The following is a 22,729-nucleotide window of genomic DNA, read 5'->3' on the forward strand; positions in this document are numbered from 1 at the left end:
ACCCTTTTACCTGTGCATTTCCATCCTGGGATCCTTTTTTCCCCATGCCTGCACATTCTCTGAAGTTCTACCTACTTTGTGATGCTTCTATTCCACACTGGACATTTTTCCCAAGGGATTTCTTTAATGATCATTTAATACTGGAACCTAATAAGATCTGACTCATTTTTTCATTATCAGCTTTTTTGTAAATCTTAGGGAATCTTCTAATATTTAGAGTTGGATATGCAAGGCTTCATCATTTTTAAGATGACAAATTCAACTTGGACTGAGTTTGAAAAAGAGTGTACTAAACTTACCAGGAAATGGATTAATAAAGCCATTCAATTCGTAGGTTTGGAAAACAACAAGTTATGAGGGTTGAGGAATGGGTTTTTGCAACACAATCCAGAATTCTGCTTCATACCTTGTGTAAAGCAGGGCATGCCCATAAAATAAAATAAAATATATTTATTGTAAAAATAATAAACCAAATGGCTGCCCTAGTGCATGTAAAGATCTTTGAATGCTGCCTGGATTGAAACACACATTCCCAGGAACCTAAGCTGGCTCTACATTTACATAAGGTAAAATCAGGTACCAATAATGGAGCAGAGCAGTCAAGTTCTCTATGGCACCTGGCTCACCTTACTTTGCTTCTGCTGCTCAACTGGTTCACATATATCTGGTCATCTGCAGCATGAGCCTGATGTGGGATGACAGCAGCCACAGTGCATGCAGATTGCATAAAAGACTTGACAGTAGAGACAATAACTGTATTAACTGTGAAATTTACACCCAAATTAGTATTTAAAACTGAATGAAATTACCTTGTGGACCAATCATTACATACTAGATCATTAACATGGTCACAAATCATATTTTTCATGTTATTTGCATATTGTTACAGTACTACTAATCTAGCTACCTCCCTATAAACCTACACCAACAAATACTGCCAATTTATTTTAAAACAACATCGGTTTTCCCCCTTGCCTGACCTCTATCTACCTCTCCGGCACAACCACCATCACACCTGGAACAGCCACAAACGAATGTAATAGCCATCAAACACAAATTAAAGGTACTTTAACATTGTGTATTACAATGAATACAAACTTTGAAAAAATAGGAAATAGTGAAACTTTTTTTTTTCCATTTAACCTAGCTGGAAAAAATTAATGTAGGCAACTTTGTAATGGTTAGATTCTGAGCAGTCTTTTCAGGAAAGCCTTCTTTGTCAGAGCAAAGGGTATACAGAAAAGACATAGGCAATGTTTGAAGAGACTCTTTAAAGGTCCCTTCCAACCCAAACCCAAACCATCCCGAGATTCCATGGCATAGTCAGCACTGTCACCACTGCTGTACAGAAACACCCTAGGCTTGTGATTGGCTGGTGAGTGTGAAATTGGACAGGGAGGAACCCCTGCACCCTGCTCCTGCCTCCTTTCCTCAGTCACATCTGAAACAGGAGAACACACTCCAGGAGCCCCACGTCTGACTCAGTGCACTCGTTTTTACATGGACTGTATTAACTGTGAAATTTACACCCAAATTAGTATTTAAAATGAGTGGATAGCATTTAAATGAGTGGATAGATTTCTCCAAACCCTGATATCCATGAATCACATACAGACGCTGATGTAACAGTGAGAGGGTGTGCCTGGAATTATTAAAAGGGGACCAAATGACAAGAAGAAGACAGGTGAAACTGCTAGAACTCCATTTAGATAACTGCAAAGAAATATGCATCTCGTGGAACTTCTTCCATTAGAAAGACAAAGAGACCAAGCACACAAGTAAAGCTGCTCCTTTACAAGCCTCCTATCAAGCAGAAGGAAGAAATAAAAGGAAAATAATTTGTCGACCTGAAAGACAGGGAGACAGGTTGTCCAAGTTATGTGTCAGGTCACAAATGGGCAGAAGGGAAGAAAAAAGAAGTTGGGATACCATCTCAAAATCACAGAAATCACACTGGCAGGCTCTCACTTTCTCTCTCCTTTTAATAACTGTTTCAGCTGCAACAACTACTACATCCTAAAATCCCAAATTACTCCTGGCCATTGCTGTAGAGCAAGTGAGAAGGGCCTTTACATAGCAAAAAGATTAATTTTAGAAAATGACTCAATAAACAAAGTTTATGTACTTTTGAGAGAAAAAAGGTGCTAGACTGCATTAAACTGATCCAGGCAGTTCTTCTTTACTGAAGAATTCAAGATGGCATGAGGATGAGCCAGCAACCTACATACAAAGAAAAAAGCCATCTGAATGTCTATTATAGATGTACTCCTTTACTCGGGGAAAAAAAATATTTGGCTGCCTAACAGGCTTTTTAATGGGCTACTTTCAGAGGAAGACATATTTTTCATTACATGATTCCTGGTTAAAGTGGTTTTTGAATAAATGAGTTTCAATATTATTAAACCACGAGAGACACGTGCTTGAGCATTACATTGTTCATGCTCACAAGCAAACTCAGTCAAGTATCACTTTTCCAAAAAATGTAGTCATTCTAAAAACACATAGAGGACTCCAATAAGGAACTGAACTGTCATAATGTATTGAAATCTAAGAGTTTGGAAACAAATTTTATTGAATTTCATAAATACTTCGGTAAGTTTGTTTTCTTTCTTCATTAAGTAATGCTTAAAGACAGGTATGGACAAGCTAGAGTTTCTGTTACACAACAGCCAGCTCTCATGATAAACTTGATTACAATAACCCTTTCAGCAGTGAACTTCCTCCTCAGCTTTTTTCTTTCAAATAAAAGCCTCACCCTTGCTTCTTTTCATTCCGCACTACTTTCTACCCTGAACAAGTACTGCATGCACCTGCTAAAATGCACAAAAAACACAGTTAGGCAGAGAAAAAAGCCCCTCTGATGGATACACATCCACTCCAAAAAACCTTAAGATTACAAGGTATCTCAAAACACCAGCAGAACAAAGCAGGAATCCCTCCTTGTTTGGGAAAGTAAGTGCAGCACAGCTGATTAGCAGAATTTGTATAGATAGAATTTTATCCCTCTCAAAAGTTTTTTTTAATAAATAAGAATGAACACCTTCTGTCTGAATTTGAATTCTTTAAATAGTTACCACTGAAAACAAAAAATAAAAAATCATATGGCAATTAAGGTAATTCAAATTTTAGTCAGGAAAAGAGGCTCTTACACATTAGACCTGGAATATTTTGAGAGGAAGACTTCAGCAAACAGAGGAACATGTCTAAAAGCCAGTCTGATGGATAAGCTTTCCAGGGAAACAGAAAGCTGTAAACATTCCAGTCCAAACTCTCCAAGAGCAAACAGCAAATATTTTGACCTGTATTTATGAGTTCATGAACAGATTTAGTCAGGAATTACTCTGTCTGAATCAGACCCAAACTAAAATATATATATGCAATCCACCAAAATTCGAAGTATTTTGTACATGTCCATAAGTCAGCAGTTTCCTAAGAGCTGTGTGATGACTTGAAGACATGTGCTTTAGCCAGTAGCAGATTATTAAGGGATACAAAATCCTTTCAAAAAGCCAGTGTGGAAAAAAAATACAGGCACCATTTTACAGCATTTGGAAAATCATCAGGTTTCTTCATGACTGTGGCACAAACCCACCCCAGTCCCTCAGGCAGGTGTCTTTGTCCCAGTTTTCCACCTTGGGACAGAGCTGCACAACACCAGCCCTGAGAGCCCAGCCCAGAAGCAGTCTTGTGACCAGGGGGAATGATCAGCATCAAAGGAGGAGAAAGGACCAAATATTCTACAACTGAGTTGGTTTCACGTGGCTTGTACTAATGCAGGCTTGAACTCCATATTAAATGAGGAAAAGGAAAAGATTCCAAGCAGCTCCCGACTTCCTGCATACTGAACTCAGACGCTATCTCGCTTTAGAAACAATATGAGATGAAATTGTAATGACTACACCCTAGAGCATTTATACAGTCTCAGCTAAATGCACGTTCTCTTCAGTAATTCCTAAATTTCATATTGTAAAACTTTAATCAGCATTCAAAGAAATGAAAAGAAGATAGAGTATTAACTTAATCTGTTCACAAATCAGGACCTGTACTTGCTGATAGGGCCAAAAGAGGACTGCACAGAACTGAGGACTACTTAAAAATATTAAGGGTAAAGTGCAAAACCCCTTGAGCTGCAGTCCCCGTCAGCCCAGGAGCTCCCCCATGACCTAGAATTTATTTATTCTTACATGGCTTTTCATGTTTCTCTTCTCGCTACATTCCTAGGCCAGGCTTCTGGCAAGTGTTCCTGCTTCCTCCTGGCATTGGGATCATCACTACTACTCAACAGTAAGGAATTTTACATTGTGAGTTATTAAACAAGCAATTCCTTTATAGTTCCTCCATCAAAACAAACCAAAAGGTCACTAGAAAAATACAAGCTATTTTTCAAATAGCAAAGTTTTGCTTAAGAAAAATGTGTCATATTTACTGCTTAGAATTCTTTGGTGTAGGCTAGACATACCCCTTTTATGCAATGATTTTGTGTACTTTTACCATTTAATCATTCCTCAAGATTTTTCAAGTTGAATAAGAAACACCCTGAGATCTGTAAATGTGAAACTTTATCAGACCATATTTAGTTCACTTAACTTAAAGGCTTGAACTATGACTTTAAAAGAGTTTTTCTAAGATAACTAGTTAATGAAAAATGAAGTTTTACGATCTTTAAAAAAGTCTCCCCAGAACACAAAACCCACAAACTGAAAGCTTAACTGAAACCCCAGAACAAAAAAAAAAAGTGACTGTACCACATCAATCAAAATAATCTATTTAGCCTTGCACCCAGAAGCGAGCAAGCAAAATGCGCAGGGAGAAATTTACGAACCAAGCAAGCCACAACACTACCAAACATCTGTCCAGCTTTGTACCTTTTGTGGCTGACTCAGCAGTGAGATCTCACTATTCTTTTGTTCCCAATCTCTATTCCTCCATGACATTTGTACAGTCAGCATCTGGCCCTTTTAACATCCAGAGCATCATTTAAGGCAAGGAATTTCACCAGTTACCCACAAAACATATGAAGCCACATCTGCTGCTGTTTGATTCTGAACCTGTAAACCAGCAACCTCTGCTGACACCTCCCAGTCCTTGAATTGGAAGAGACATTGAACAATTGCCTCCTGAACATGTTCTACAAACTACCACCACATCACCTCTTCTTTATGTTGAAAGATAAGTAGATAATATTAATTTTTTCTGGTGAGAAAGTTGTCTCTGTTTGATAATGCCTGTTGTGATTCTGTACTCTCAGTTCTTCTGCAACAAAAGGAAGGGTAAGAAAAGCAAAACAATCAAATCTCTGTATAGTATTTAAGATACAGTACATTATAGATTCATACATTAACATAAATTTTTTTCATCTCCATTCTTCATTAGATGTCAGGAGTTATTAGAAAATAACTTTAATGTAGCTGGTCTATAACAACTGTGTGTTCAAAAACTGCATCATAAAGGGATTACAGAAACCTGTATCATTAAAATCACACAGGTATTTAAACTAAGGCTGCAACCTGAACATAGCAGCATTGATAACACCAGCTTTCAGAGAACACTGCAAACAAATTTTTCTTTACTTAATACGATTTTTTCCACCTAGAATAAAGATATTCCTGTTAGCTTTGGGACAAGAATGAAGTCTGAGAAATTTCAAGCACTATTTCTCCATCTGTGTTCACCTAACTATGAAGCTACAAGATTATATATCTCAGTAGATGTAACAAGGGGAATATTTGACTTGTTCCAAACTGCTCACACAGAATCTGGAATTTTATTAAGGAAAAAAAAGAGAGGAAAAGTGAAAAAAACCGAAGACTCAACAGAATGATGAAAACTTAGGAACTTGCAGGTATACCTTTGTTTACGCTGGATTTTTTTTCAAAATTATCATTCTTCTTTGAAAATTCCTTCTGCCCATGTAAGTAATCTTTGCATGTATCAGCAATATGCATTTTACTTTTTCCTACATGGTTTATTCATCAAAAATGGTCAGCAGACCATTTTATTTTAAAAACCATCTTCAGACTAGAAAATTATTTAACTTGCTACTAGCATAGCATTGTTATCATCTGCCAAATAAGCAACACTAAAACAGTCACCAAACATTATAAATCATTTCCACAACAACAATTTCAGTACAATGTCCTCACACAAAATTCACAATACAAAAGTATACAGAGAATTTCACTCCTTAGACAATGGGACAAGAAACATAAAGCCTTAGAACAGTGATTCACTTCACCTGTCCCTCCTAGAAGAGTACTATAATTAGGAGACTAAGTCCACACCCACAACTAAAGAAACACCAGCACTTATGAAATACTCTACAGTTTATGAACTTCTATTCACATACTCAAACTCTGTAATGAAGCAAATTCTAATCCTTTGCTTTTAAGTTGATGAAATTACAGTACCATAAATAGCATCTTTGATATAAAACATTAAAAAAGAATGAACTATCATTTGCTGTATGAAAGCACTCAGCCACATTCCATTCAATTTAGGGTACAAACCAAGGAATTACAGGAGAAAACTGAAGGGACGCATTAGCCTGAAGAGCAAGACAAGTACCTATATTTTTAGTGATGCTAAAAACAGTCATAGTGAGATTTCCATGGATCTTCAGCGGTCAATATTACAGTTTCATATTGATTTATGCCTTGATCTATCAGCAGAGCACTCTACAGATTTCCAAGTAGCACCATCCCCTCTGTTTTTCCCTGAGCACTTCATGATTCAAGGATAGAACTCATTCTTCCCTGTAGTGCAATGAGGGTCACCAGTGATCTTTTATTATGAGAAGATTATTAATTCTTTCAGTTTGAAAAGAATGATGAAAAAGTCCTTAGGCTTTGTTTTCAAGCTTTGCAAACTTGCACAGACCTCCAGAAGAGCTGAGTGTAGGCAAGAAGAGAGAAGTACCAGTACTCTGATAACAGTCCCTCTGCTAATCTCTATCCTTCCTTGCTATCTAGATTTATGTGACCTAATGAAAATACTCAGTAAGTGAGAGAGCAGCTACTTTTCAAAGCTTCCCAAGGAAGATCCTATCTAAGTTTATACACTTCAAACACAGTAAAATATCTGTGATATGCTTCTGACTGCAGGAAACAAAACAAAAGCAGCTTAAGGTATCTAAACCAAAATGCAAACAAGTGTTTCCAATGTGAATAAACCAAGCAATACACTTAGATACAGGAGTGATAGTTTCCTTGTGTTATTAGGTACTGTAAATCAAAGAATTAGTTTTCAATAAACCCATAACACTGATGCTACTTCTGGTCAGAACACAGATAAATTATTCAACCAATCCCAGCAGCATATTGTACAAGAACCCCCTCACACTTTGTAACAACCTGGTAGAGATTATTAGAAATTACTGGGGATTGAATGCCAAATTATTTCTAAAATTGAGCCATTATGCTCAAAAGCTAAGGACTAACCAATTCCTGCTTTTGCCTGTATATGGCAAGTCAAATCACAGAGCAACTGTCTTTCCTTAATCCATGAGAAACCCTCAATTTTTATGTTTTCCTCCAGGCTACCTGACAGTTCTTCTGCCCCCAACATTCACAGGGAAATCAAAATCAGGAGGCGTCTTAAATTACTTAAACTTTTCAGCCAAATTTACAAAACAAAATGGCTTTTACTATGCTTGAACAAAGCTGAATTGATTCACATACATTTTTGTGGCACATCCCCATGTAATTCAAAGCAGCTCTGCTGAGCTACTGAGTTGTTGGACGGTCACAAGGCACAAAGTGTTTATGTGGTACAAGTATTAACAATCATATTCTGATTGTAATATTGCCTGTAATGAAGAGAATGAGAGAAAGAATACAAATGTGAGGCTCCATATCTGTAACCCATCTGCAGTAGTGAAACTCTGCAACATATAATCCTATTGTAACATAAATGATTAACACTACATGTCATTTATAATGTGGAAGACAAGTCCCACATGGGGTAGTACTGCACAAGGATATAAGTCCTGAGTTTAAAACTTTTTCTCAAGTAGACCTTGCCAAATACAGTCCTGTAGGTCACTACATTCCCAGACAGATCTGCCATACTCCTCTTTTTATTGTGGGATAATTGGATAAAGGGAAAATCACCAAAAAATGATACCCCTTTTTGAAGCAAGGGGAGGCATTTGACTGCACTGCTCAGAGACATATCCTAGATTAAAAAAAAGAGACAAGAAACTACAGATATTCTGCAATGAAACACAATGTAAAGGTGGTTAAGTTGTAAGCAACAGGGAAACTTAAAACCCAAACAACCCAAAAATCTTGAATTTCAATGCCACAGGTAAATAGGTATGTCACGAAATAGGAAGAAAAGCAAGACTGTGCTATAACTAGAAAAAGAATATGAATCCATTGCATTAAAATCACATGTAAGGAAGAGAAAAATTATGTCTGCAAAAAAGTAAACCACTATCTGATAAAATGGAGTATTTTACAAAGGAGAGGCCCAGATAATTTACACACAAGAAGCTTCAAGGAAATAACTGAGGAGTTCTCTGAAAAACAAATGTTGTTTTTTAAATAATCTTAAGAAATTCTAAACATCAAAGGGCTCTCCACTTTAATATGCAGTATTTAAAAAAATGTAAAAGGGGAGATTCAGGAACTGTAGAATGATTAGCTTGGCATGGATCCTGAACAAATTAATACTATGGCAATGGGAAAAACAGAAGCTAAAAATATCCTGTCAGTCAAGCAACCTTTGTAAGGTCAGGAGAGGAGAGGAGAAAGTGGACTGAAGCTCCAGCTCCCATAAGAAGCTGATCTGAAAACCCTTTTCCTTTTTCACAGTAAAGTTAAAGGGGAACCAAATCAAAATTACCACTAAGTCTCACTGGAAGAACGTAACTCATACTTTAATCAAAACTCAAGAGCTGCTCTGCAGGAAAGAGCATCATGAAGAACAAAGCTGCAAAACAGAAGCATGCTTGATTTGCTAGCAAAGGAACAGCCTGGCAAACTCATCTCAGAAATCAGATCTCTCATATCATCATCAGAAGTGAGATTGAAGCTGACACAGAAAAATGGGTGACAGAAGGATTAGTGCTAAAGAAACATGGATACCAAAGTGCTGCCAAGAAAAAAACCAGGCAACATTTTAAAAAATGGAAGAGAAGAACAAAAAGAAAATACAAACTACAGAATACTGTAAAAGAAGAAACAAAAGAGTTGGAAAGTTTCCAGGCAGAATAGAGAAGAATGATCATCTCTCACATTCTTCAGGGAAACCTTTCATTCCTAAATAAAAGAGGAAAGAAATTTACTAATCCAAGCTAGGGAGGGTGTGTGTGTAAATGCATAAGAGCAAGGTATGTACTCCTCCAACACAAATAAAATAAAGCCAAAGCATCATACAGAACAAAACACTTCACGCTCCACTGGCATATTCTCAAAAGAGCTGAAGACTTCCAGTCTACTTTATAAATACATTGTAACATCTACTTCAACACCTATCACAGGACACCATTAGGGAAGGAAAGCCTTGCATGAATTATAGAGCACAAACATTTGTTTTCAAACTGTTCAATTTTCCATCAAAGCCAACATCAGTTCATAATGGAGCATTAATTAAAAGTCCTTATTTAAATGAACACGACTGAGCTGCCCAGAGCTACTGGCCTAATCCAGCACAGAAAGAAACATAATTTTAATGTAGAATGATAAGCAATTAAACCTGAAAGAGACAAGGTATCAGCAAGAAGGTAAGAACAATAAGCTTTCCAGTTAGGTGGGATAAAAGGGAAAAAAATCATGGCATGTGATTTTGAGTTTCATGACTCATTTCTCTTGTCCACAACAGTGATTTATGACTAGCGGAGTATATTTCTGCTGCTTTACCACGATGCATTCAAGAATTTTCCACAGGCAAAGGTAAGGAAGAATGCTAACATCATTCTCAGCTGGAAGTTTGGAAAGTGTTTCTGTATCATGGAAAATTCTGAGGAGTAACACTAGGAGTCATTTCAGAATCAAGATATCCAGGGATGGAAATAGGCATATTAGAGCAGAATTCAAACTAAACAGTGCTTCTGTTAATCTAAACTGGAAGTTGCATGTGTAAAAAGAAACAAAAAAAAGCTATACTAAGACAATCAAAAAGTAGTATAGATGGTAATTTTATCATGCTGGCAAGTTCAAATCTTTTTAAGTGAGTACATTCCTTGTTACAGGCAGCAATACTCCGGATTATACAAAACAACAAACAAAAACATGAAAAAAGAGAGGATGGAATTGAATTACAGAACAAAAAAGGAAGAATTTTTAAGATACAGATTCCTAGGCAGCAAGGTGTTTCAACAACACTGTCAACACTAAAACATTCAGTGTCCTTGTAAAACCTGTGGATTTAGAATTGTGCAGCTACTTCCACCTAAGAGAAAGGGAAGGGGAAGGGGGAATGGAGAAAGGCTTCTAGAAAGAAGCCATTCTGTGACCACACTCCAGGGCAGAAGAAGTGGCAAGGATAATTCAGGAAATACCCATTCTTTTTGTCTTCAGGGACAAGGTGGTAGACAGGTCTGAACAGAATTCAACTAACCCACCAAGCTCAACTTCCTCCAGGCCTCCCCCCATCACTGGGGAAAGAAAAAAGAGATTCTTAACTCATTTCTTCCTAAAGTTTTCTTTTAAATTTGGAGAAGAGATTGAGAGAAGGGAACTTCTCTGAGGTCCCACACCATGCTCCTTGCCAAGTCCAGATACTTGAGCATCCAGAGACAATCACTTCTAAAGCTCTTTAGCACAAGAAGATCTGAAAGATGCTTATGAGACTACACCTATCCTGCTGCACACAGCACATACTCCAAAGTGACGTGGTTGTTATCTTCAGTACTTTAGTAAATCACGTTGCCCAACATCCATGGGAGTGACCTGCTTACCTATATATACACATATATTTAAATTTGTGTGCGCATGAAGAATGTGAGAATCAACGCATTACTTTTGGACATTAAAAAAAACTCCACTTACAATGCATTAAAGGTAAAATACACTGAAAAATAGTGTGTTTTATAAAAGTAATGAGAGCTAAAGGTATATTTGAGGAAGGATAGCATAACCAACTTTTAAGCCCAAGAAAATAATACTTGAGAGATAATTTGGTATATAATCCCAAGTCAAAAATGCATGGCAAGACAGACCTATGGCAAAGACAACTTGTTGACAGCTCTAGGCAAAAGGGATGCTTTAATCAATTTTGTATAAGGAGCAAGATAAATCCTTAAAAGCAAAGTGGAGGATGTGTATCTTAAAGATATATCCCTACTTCATGCAGAAATAAAAGAGGGAATTTGTGTGCAGACAGATTATATCAATAAAATAATATAAGCTGAAAACAAATTATTCAGTGAACTTTATATATACTAATAATAATTTACAAACACATTTTAACTCCTATACTAATGGGTTTTAAAAGAAATAGATATCCTAAAATTCTAGATATCCTATGTGCATTTAAAAGGGAACAAAGGTGACTTCCACCCAAAGCAAAAAGATGACTGCACTTATCAAAGATGTATTGGGTACTGGCACAAGCCTTAGGATGAGCAGAGATCTACTGTAGGTAATTTGCAAACACAAGGAAAAAAACCCTTCACCTCCTGCACAGAACAAAACCAAACACTTATATATCTTATTCTTCCTTCATACATACAAAAAGATTTTAATCAAATGGAATAAGAATACTTCTTTTAGAAAAAGGAAATTTTGCCTTTCCTTTCTTGTACTGGGAAGTTAAAACTTCTTGTACTGGGAAGTTAGAACTTCTGAACAAAACAGGAGCATCTTGCGGCTTGCCCTGTTAACCCTCTCACTGTACCTTTAGGTAAAACCTATTTTCCAAGGGCTAATTTCTAATATACACATGATTTAATAGAGGAAGGGATAAATAAGATTACTAATAAAGTAAGAGCTTAGAAAATTGACTTGGAACAATGGAAAGATAAATACATATGGAAGATAAACAACTAATTTTTTCTCAAAGATCTTCTATAAAGTACTTTTATCCTTCTGACAACACTTTAGAGTAGTACTTCTCTCCAGCTAGGCCCTGACACCTGTCTAACAGTTATACATCATGATTAAAGACAGTACAGAGAGCTGGAGGCTCCTCTCTCTTTATGAGACAATCATGCTCAAAGCTCCCACACTTCTGGACAGAAGTGTTCAGATATAACCATACCTTTGTGGCAGCTATTTTAAATAAAGTTCCGTTTTAGCAGAATGAAGAATTATGCCCTTCTTGTTAGCTGTTCCACCACCAAAATATGAAGGGCCTATTTGCTACCTACACTGAAAAGGTGGAACAGAATACAAGGCATTCTTGAGGTTGGAAGGGATCTCTGGAGATGACACATGGAGTCCAACACCTCTGCTGAAGCAGGATCAACTGCAGCAAGCTGCTCAAGACTGTGTCCCATCAGGTTTTGTGTACCTCTGAAGACAGGGACTCCACAGTGGTCCAGGGCTGCCTGTTCCAGCACTCAATCACCCTTAAACAGTGAAAAAGTTTAATATTCAAATGGAATTTCCTGTTTTTCAGTTTGTGCCCTGTATTTCAGTTAGGTACTGTTCTTCCACTGCACACCATCAAGAGGAAAGCCCAATGCCATCCTCATTCCTCCCTGACAGACATTTATACACATTACTGACATTGCCCCCAGCCTTCCCTCCTCAGTGATAAACTCCCAGCTCTCAGCCTCTCCTTGTACAGCAAATACTACAATCACCTCTAACTGCTAAACAGGATGCAACACAAGGAAAAACTGTCAGTGATACAGACTCCATTCTTAAATACACAACAGAGAAATTTATCACAGACGGGAAGCCTGAAACTTGTCCCATTCCTTGCATATGAAAAACTATTACTAAGTGACAAGTTATAAAAATCCCTTTGTGCATGTACACACACACATGCCATTACACAGAAAGTAGGTGACTCACTTCATAATAACGTTGCATTTACTTTTCTAAGACCTGTAACAACTTCAACCTTGCACAAATTCAGCATATTTTGAGTATGTGGGAAATTGTTACTAAAAAAAGCCTTAAAGCCCCTGAGAATATTTATATACAAGATGAGCCTCATCAAGTTAGGCTTCATCTGCACTTAATTGATTAAGTGATATTTAGTATGATTAAAATCCTTCAAGTTACTACAACAAAATTACTTCTTGATTCAAATTTGGGATGCAAAGGACACAACTAAATGCACTAAAGATCTGTTCAAAATTAAAAAGGAGACATATGGAATAGTCCTGTCAGTTATCAATATTTTGGAACATGTTTGCAGCTTATATTTACCTGACTTGAAGTACAACAAATAATGGCATTAGAGCAACTTACCTACCTGGTTATAACAGCCATAATATCATAAAGGTATTTAAGATAATTGTCTACAAAATATTCAATACAGAGCAAAGCAGAAAAGAATGTAAGCTATATTTCAGAATGGAGTATTACAGAATCTCATTTCCTGCTCCAGGACAATAACCTCATCTCCTGAATTTCTCAAAACTCAGATGCCAAAACTAGACACAGTAAGACATTGGTAATCTCAGTGCTGCAGTGAGAAAGAGCTAGTAAGGATTTTGCAATTATCAGCCTCATGATGTAGTAAAAAAAACATTAAAACTAAACACAACTGAGTATATGCCTTACTAAAGTAACATTGAAGGTAGAGTAAGGAACAAGGAGCAGATATTTCTAAAAAGAGGAAGCCATAATAATAATGGAGTGGCTGGAAAACAAATGGTACAGTAAGCCTACAGAACTACACCTATATATCTCAGTGAAAACACAGTTAAGAGATTACCTGGTTAGTGTGCATATCTACTAATGCTTTGGAAATGAAGGGAGTAGCCCTATCCTAAAAGGAAACAGTAGGATCCTCCAAAGGAAACTCATCTCCTCTCGGTGAACCAGTTCTCCCACTTTCAGGTATGCCACAAGCTTTACAGTTGCAATTCACAAAATAAAAACTCATGCAGAAGATGAAGGCAAAGAAGGACAAAGACTTAAAACCAAGTTTATACTCATATTTCAACCTAACATATTCTCTGTTAAGGAAATTTCTAAGACAAAGAAATCAAAAGCTTTTATATTAAATTTATCTCCTGATTTTTAGAAGTTGAGGTCATAATTCTCATTTATCCAGACAGGAAAGCAGTAACACAAACCCAAAAATGCTAAAACTTCTGAAGGGTCACAAGCCCTGAACAACTCATGACCTGCTGAATATAAGCTACATATTGGAGAATGTTAATGTTACTTGCAACATCATCATGAGGGCTTGGCAGAATTGCTGCTTTCTGTTCTTAAAAGCTAAGATTTTATTTGCACACTTCAAAAATCCGTAATAAATTTTTATCCGCAACAGAAATGTCATTGGGCAATTGTTACAGTACATAAGAATCTTAACAAGGGAAACTAAATTTCACTCAAGACTGTCCATTACTATTCAGTTCCTAGAAGAGCTGTATTCCCTTACATAGATTTTAGGTTTGATATATTTCAATCAGTACAGCAAGGAACAGAACAAGAGATAGCATCTAAACCATATTTTATTAAAAGAATATGGAATTGCAAAAAAATTCAATAGCTATTTCAGACAAGCACCAAAAGGGATAATATATGGCCATTACACTTGAAGCTTAATCCTGCTTCTGAGTGTTTTGAGAGCAGTTCTGAATACCCTTTTCTCCACAAGTACTTATTGATTTCATTTTAACTTAGGTAATCAGTACAATAAGACTGGTTAAAGATTAAAGCACTCCAAGTCACAGAGTGCGCTAGGTTCTGCCAGGCTCCAATACTGTGAAACATGAACTGTATTATATAACAATAGATTTAATCAATTTACTAGTACAGTGACCAAAATATTTAAAATACCACTAAATAACTAGGTTTTGGTTGGGGTTTTTTTAACTTTTCCTTTAAGAAAAACATTACCTCTACACAAAAGATCTTAAGATCAAGTCCACATAACTTCATTTTCTCTGGAAAATGCTGGAAAACATTCATATATGGAATATGCCCTTCAACAACAAACCTGCATTAAAAAAAAATAAAGATCAAATCAAAATAATATATAAGGTAACAAATAATTATGTTTATTATAAAATTAATATACAAATCACCTTTTGATTTTAAATAACATCAGTATTATGCTACCTAAGCAATTCCACCTGAAGTTACACACTGGAAATGTCCACAGAACAAAAACCAGTTCAATCATTTAACAGGCTTTTAAGTTCAAGCTGAGATGTGACTGACAAATGATAACATTATGGCAGTAAGCATACAATCAACAAGCTTACATGGAGTTTGTTCTACACATTCTTCAACTACTGCATTTCTTGAACTGCTTTAAGCCTCCTTTGAATAGCATGATTTTTTTTTCAAAATTCTCAAGCTTTAAGTAAATTTTACTTTTAAAACACAGACTTTCTGCTGGAGGAGTTTGAATCGGATAACACGATAGGGAAGAAAATCACAGAATGATGAGCGGATACACAGAACTGAAGCCACATTACTTACATTTCTATGATGATACTTTTCAAAAACAGGATTACTGAGGGATAAATAGAAATTGCTTTGTATACTAATAAATAAAAATAGTTTCATTCTTATTTGCATACAAATAATGCATCTTTGTTGTTAAAAACTGCTTTTGGTAAGTGGTTGACAGTATTATTTGATATTTTTATTGAAAACACACACACATATATATGTAAAAGACGAGACTTAAGAACAGATACCAATAAAAAGCCACCACTACGCCAAACCCCTCCTCTTATCCAGCATCTTAGCAGACACCCACAATAGGACAAGCAAGCATTGAACAAGCACAAATCCTCACAAGGCAACACACCCATTCCACACTAAGGCACACTGGTAGTCTCCCATAGGACTAAGCTAGAAATGCCTTCCCATCTCCTCTTCTCCAAACCAATTTTGTTAAAAGAGTACATTAAACCTGAATAAGTTAACATTACAAACAGAGAAGACTCTAATAATCAGGACTGAAAACAATTTTCTTCCCTGCTGATGAGTGTTATCTCTCTGATCTTGCTACATAGATTAGTAACTTCTTGATCTACAAATATTTAATGTCCCTTCTGAGCCTACAGCAATTCACAAGCTCACCTGCTATCTCCCTGTTCTGTGCCTCATCACTATTTGTTCCATGTTATGTAGTGTGTATCTACTGAAGTTGACTAAAATTCTGTTTAAAGCTAGTTACTGCAAAGTTTACAGTTACAGTCTACTTTTTTTTTAACCAGTCTTATCTGAATGTTCAGTTTAATTGAAAAAAAATTAGTTAAACCCAGGATTAAAATAAAGAAGTGCATTTAATGATTGAAACTGTTTCAAATAATTAGAATAATTTATAATGATTCCTGAAAAATAACAGCAATATGAAAAATCATATTGCCCAACAGCCTTTGTTCCAAAGCTCTGCTTATTAGTCTTTTAAGTGAAGAAGTAACAGGTGGTGCACAGTCCTTTCTAATCAAATGGTGTAATGATCATTTTGCTAGTGAAATTTCAGTAGCTTTCCTCAAGCAGCAGCAACAGCATTTCCCCCCCCGAGTGGAGATGCGCGCTGAGCTCTCATGAGGGTGCTCTCCAAAGCAGCCCCCCCTCCATTGCTGGTCCTTGCCACCCTGCCTGACCTGCTGAGCAGCTGGCACATCTGCTCCTTAGCTCCTTTTAGCCATCCACTACACTGAGGAACATAAGCTTCAGGTACGGTTTCACAAAGTTGATTGAGCCAAACTAAAAGCTCAACACAACTAGCAGGATCTCCCTCCTTGTGAACCAGCCATGAGCTGCTGCTGCTGGTCTCTTCCCCAAACCCAAATCACAAGAGCAGCAGAAAACCACCTGTTACCCTGTTGCTAGCAAGGCTTCTTTCATCATCTAACAACTGTAGAGAGCCTCACAGATGGCTCTGCAAGTGAAACAGTTGCCAGAGGGAAGGGGGGGCATGACACAGGCAGGAGTAGAGGGAAGCAGGACCTTCCCCTTTCAGCAGCAGTGATGCATTACTGGCTCAGCTGATGATAAGCTTTGGCTGACACACGCTAAGGCACAGTGACACCATCAGCTGTCAGATATGAAGGCCTGGAACCAAGGCACTGAGAGCAGCAAACGCCTGAGCCAGCAGAGCAGCAGCTGGAAGCGCAGAGAATCAGAACCTAGTCTCGGGTGTGGTGTGGTGGTGATGCAGGCAAACCACCCTCACAGCTTGCTGCCTCCGAGATGGGAATGAATCCCACCCTCCTTCAGTCCCTCGCCACACATTCCTCCCTGCTGACAAAAGCACTTGTGTGACTTCCCAGAGCATCAGACTGGAATGAGTCTCTTCAGGGTTTCACTCCAACAGACTCAGATGATTGCAGGAACATTACTGCCAGCACAAGGCAGAAAGGGACAGCAGTGAAGCACTAAAATGTCCAGTGAACCTTTCTTTTCAAAATTTATCTTCTCTAGATCTACTTCTTTCACCTAATAAACCATAAACCGCATGAATGCTAGCATCCATGGCAAGAGAAAGAACAGGAATGTTTATGCAAGACCACGGCACCAAGAACTTGGAGCAGCTTAAACTGATGCTGGAACCCCATCCCTACACTGCAAGAGACAAGCAGTATCCACCAAAATATTTTTAAAAAAAAAAAGTTTTCACTAATTTGGTTGTACCAAGTCAAAGCACTGCAACTGTTTAAAAGTAATATCTTTTCTATCTTAAAATTATTGTGTCCAGAAAGAAAAAAAAAAGAATGCTCTTTCTTCTCAGGTTAAAAGTTGTTTTTACATTCTAAAAATACAGCACAAATACCCTGTTGTGAATAGAATGTGCTGATGATGCAAATTTTAACACTTATTCCAGAAGTACAAATTTGGAATAGCACTTCAGAACAGTTTCTTTTGTCTGCTGTTCCTCCAAACCTTTCATTTAACAGACAGATGGTCAAAACACCTGTAGGACTATGTTCTGTCAGGGAGGTGCTTGAAAACTTGGCTGGCAGATGCAGTACACAGTCCATGTTCTTTTAATTACAGCAGCAACATACATTAATAAGGCCCAAGTATGAAAAAAATCCTCGGTCCTCAGCATGCTAGAAGGAAGTGATGCATTTGTTAAAGCCACAGTAATGCCACAAACTGATTATAAGTTTAGTCTTGCCAGCACAATTAGGTATAATCTCACATGAAAGGCATTATTTCACAGAATCTCAAAAGTCTAGCATCTTGAACAAAACCTAACTACTTCATTATTTAGATGAATAATATACATCATATGGAATATTGTAAGACTGTTCGCGATGGAAAAAGATTTAATGCGTAATGTAGACATGAGCAGAAATGCTGTTGAAAGTGTTATTTTTAAACCAAAATGTTCCTGTCAGAGGAGGTAATTGTAGTGTTTTTCTGCTAAGTGTGTCAAGTAGCAAGGAGGAGTGTATTTTTGGTGTTGTAAATCCTTTAAAAGCTGGCAGATTGCCCGACTGTAGTGCCTAAGCATGTATCACAAGGGAGGAGTGGTAGTCAGCTGACTTCAGGGTACAGAGAAAACCAAACTGAGGAAAAAACAAGGCAGAACTTTAAACAGAACTCTAATTCAGCTGGTTTAAATAAAACAATTTGCCTACAAAGACTTAAAAGGTAATGCTGAATACTTAATGCTTTCTCTGCATAGTTTTCATCTTCAGTCTGTCGTTATTTTGTATCTTAATGCATGCAAAAATGTGAACATTGTCTGATTTTTTAAACTTAAATATTCAGAAGTCAGAAAACAAGTATTTTATGGTAGTTCATGCAATTTAAAATTCTTTCTACTTCTTCATCAAACTTGTTGAAAGGCAAAGACCTTAAGGGTAGGGAGGGAAGCATGATAACGTAATTACAATCTTATATAACTATCATATCATGGTAAAACTTTGCAATACAAATAACATTCTTTTAAACTTCACTTTCTGTACTTCATCCAGTTAATATGTTCAGTGCATTTAAAGTTACTGAATCATTGTGATTTATACAATCTTACACACATAAATTGTATCTAATTACATTATATATTCTCATTCAAATAATCTTATTTCAATTTCCAATTATTAGTTTTAGATTATGTCATTCTGTGCTATATTTGCTACTTGATTTTTAAAATCCTTTTCCAACCTTTTTACTGCTTTCATGTTTTCTCTAAATCCATTCAAGTGTGCTCATCTCTTAAGGATATTAGTCCAAAGGATAGTCTCCAGGTTCTTTTTCCAGGATCTTTTCTGCAGTCTCCAATTTTTAATGTGCCAAACACAATAATTTACCATTCATATGCAAACAAAACTATCTATCTTCCCTCTTGACAGCTGATTTCAGCAGTTATTGTTTGGTTGGGTTTTCTTCCAACCACACCACTGTACTAAGAGAGAAACATGTGAAGATGTCTTTGCCTGGTATGAGCCAACAATGCTTCCAGAGACAGTTTCCAAGGTACAATAACCAAAGAATATATATTTAATTATTAATTTTTCTCTCCAAACAGAATGGGGTAACTAATAATTTTTTAGTGTGAACCAGTTGCTCTGTCCCAGAAATTGTAATTTATTACCTGGATTTTTGCCATATACAAACATTATCAGACAGGTTTTACATTATTTATTTGCTAATCATTAACAAAACTACAGAGTATGTTATGGTAGTTCTGACTCATACAGAATTTCCTAAGGAAGAAGGTAGCCAGTAAAAATCTTGCTATTGAACATTACTTTTGAGTTCTACTATTTCTTAATCTACTCAATAAATACTTTTGTATTGCAGGATATTAGTTTGAATTCTGAATATTATAGCATTTTAATGAAATTTTTACAAGCATCTTTTATGCAATAGCATATCCAGTTATGCAAATATGCAATGGTTTGTGCAATTCTGATCAATGAAGGCAAGAGCCACCCCTAAAGTAAAATCAAAGCGTTAAATTGTTTTGCATAGAAATTGATTATCTAGTAGTAACTACTGTACTTCAAGACAAAAAAAAACCCTTTTGGAAAGTAGATGTTTTGCAAAAAAGATCCTTGAATATCCATCCCTCTTGGAAAGTTTGTACAAAGCTAGAAAAGTGCAGGTGGAACCTGGCATGCCAGGGGAGAGAGGCCATGATGAAACAGCAGAGTCTGGGGGAAAAAGCCCCTTACATTCATCACACTTTCAGCAGCTACACCAGATGTAAGCACCACAGGTAGGGGAAAATGTACCCACTGCCTTGCCTTGTAACTCACAGGTTACATATTTGAAAAATAAAAATTAAAGCACTGAACTTTAAATCAGTTTTTCCCTTACTTTGTCTGAGTTTTCAATTTGATTTGCCAATGTATTCACTTGAGTATTTCTATTCCATATATTTTGGCTGAGTAATATTTTTTCATCATCTGTTTAGAAATACTCAGTATTTCAACAGTTGTTAATAAAGGGTATCAGAATACTAAAGGTATTCCAAGGAAAATCTAGGAATTCCTGAACTTATTTAGGCCTGATTTAAGACATTTTTTGCCAACAAGAGTTGATGAATTATTTTTCATTTCTGAAGGAAAGTCCACAAGCAAGGTGTTCATGGCCTTGTAGGGGAGAGAAGGGAGCTGCATTGTCAGCAGTAGCCTGACAGTCTCCATTTAGCATCAAACCCTATTATTAGAACAATTTATTTCTACCATATTAAAAGGTATTATTCTGAACTCTCATAATTACAGATACAAAGATATGAAGACAAAATGATCTTCTTATATTAATTTCAACTCCATTGCATGAAGTTACTTTGCTGCACTTCAGATCACTGTATACTGCTGGTATTGTCTGCAGGATGACACTGATGTAAGTCCTGGAGAATGTTTACTCATTTAATTCTGACATGCTGACAACAGCAAATATCACAGAAGTGTGGCCATACACACCTCCAGCAAGTCTTAAGAATTTTTAAAGGAGAAGGATAAAAAACTTCTCTAACTTCAAAACCTTCTTCCTTACAGGTCTTTGAAATTCACTGCAACCAACAGAGAATGTCCTCCAACAGCAGCTGCACAAATGGTTATGACAAAGGAAAGACAAGACAACTAAATACAAAGAACTTCTCACTATTACTGAGCAAATTCATATGAGGGCAATAGTACAGATCTACTTTTGAAAAAAATATTATTGTTTATAAAAGCAACAATTCTTCACTAGAGACCATTCATACCTTAAGAGCTCGGACAATGTAATTGGTTCTCTCACCCAGAGCAAAGCCAAGTAACAAAATGAAAGTGTCATTGGCATTGTCATCCTCAGTTTCTCCTTTTGGTTCTTCATTAAATACAAGCTGCCATCTACTGATCCAGAGTACACAGAGGTGCTTTCTTGGGTTTTTGTTAAAAGAAAAGAAAAAAGGCAATTGATATGATAGATACATGAACCATGCATGCAAAAATCAAGATAAAGGAACATACAAGACTTGTTCAGCAACTAGTAACATTTTGAAATCATTACTTTGAATTTTTTGCTTGGTTGTATGCTTTTCTATGAAACAGTTTAACTCCAATTTATTAATCTACCACAATATGAGAAGAGAACCTGTTACACAAAGTGCTATTCCACTTGACTAGGACATTAACTCCTGTAGAACATATAACTAGTAGTACTTATGAGCCGGAAATACTGTTTTCCATTTGAGACTGTGAGGAAACAAGGGAAAATCTGATGCACTTAAATCAATGCCTCTGAGTTTGAGATTAAAACACAGTTTTAAACTTCAACACAGGCAAGACTTTAATGAAAAAGTCATTTACATTGCAGAAATGTTACTGATGTTAAAAGTCTGCCCTGAATCCATCTGTCCAATGAATATATAATCTCCAACTGTGGAAAAAAAGGTATTCTTCTAAAAAATGTATATAAATTCAATGTCAAAGAAATAACTTTAGAACAAGAATGCAGGAAATAGTGAAGAGGGTGGGAAAAAACCCAAATAAATTAAGACCCAAACCTCCCTACTCCCTTACTCAGGTGAATCGCTAAAAACGAAGAGAAACCGAGAGAAAAGTTTGTTTAGTAGAGTGATTTATGAGTTTGGAACCTTTTCAGCAGTGAAACCTGAGAGTTCAGGAAAAGAGGATAAAAAAAAAAAAAAAAAAAATCTGTAATCCCCTCTTCCCTTCATCATGACCCAGCTAGGATGAAGGAAAATGTATTTAAAGCACACCGGCACAAAATGTCATCATTGACTCTGCAGAGATTTTTCCCACTTCATTTCCCCACAAAATGTTCACCCGTTCAGGCAGGAATGGCGAGAGCTGGATCCACAGCTCCCCGGCTGGGAGGGCAAGGGCAAAGAGCCCACTGGAAACAACCGGGACCTTCCAAGAGCCCGGCAGCTTCGCGGGCTGGCGACAGCCACACCTGCGAGGTGCCAGGGTCAGCGGGGCAGGGCCACAGCGCCCGCAGGACGGGGACACCGCGCACAGCGCCTTCCAAGGCCGGGCTGCGGTGCCACCTACCGGCCCCGGAGCTGCGGCCCCGGCACAGGCACGGCACAGCATGGGCACGGCGCAGGATGGGCACGGCCCCGGCACAGGCACGGCACAGGATGGGCACGGCCCCGGCACAGGATCGGCACAGGCCCGGCCCAGGCTGCCAGAGCCGGCCCGAACGGCCGGTGCAGAGCTGAGCAGAGCGTC

At 37.2% G+C, this 22,729-nt stretch overlaps 1 protein-coding gene across 1 annotated transcript in view; it reads right to left on the bottom strand.

Moving 5' to 3' along the window:
- TAF1B (TATA-box binding protein associated factor, RNA polymerase I subunit B) overlaps positions 1–22,729 on the bottom strand; it is a 45,730-nt gene that overhangs the window by 16,473 nt on the left and 6,528 nt on the right. The window contains exons 7-8 of the mRNA XM_058021530.1: positions 21,256–21,412; positions 14,970–15,069 (exon numbers count right to left, since the gene is read on the bottom strand). Coding sequence (XP_057877513.1) covers positions 14,970–15,069; positions 21,256–21,412 — 257 coding nt within the window. The remainder of the gene's footprint in view (positions 1–14,969; positions 15,070–21,255; positions 21,413–22,729) is intronic.

The sequence above is a fragment of the Melospiza georgiana genome, chromosome 3 (genome assembly GCF_028018845.1).
Source record: "Melospiza georgiana isolate bMelGeo1 chromosome 3, bMelGeo1.pri, whole genome shotgun sequence".
Classification (NCBI taxonomy): Eukaryota; Metazoa; Chordata; class Aves; order Passeriformes; family Passerellidae; genus Melospiza; species Melospiza georgiana.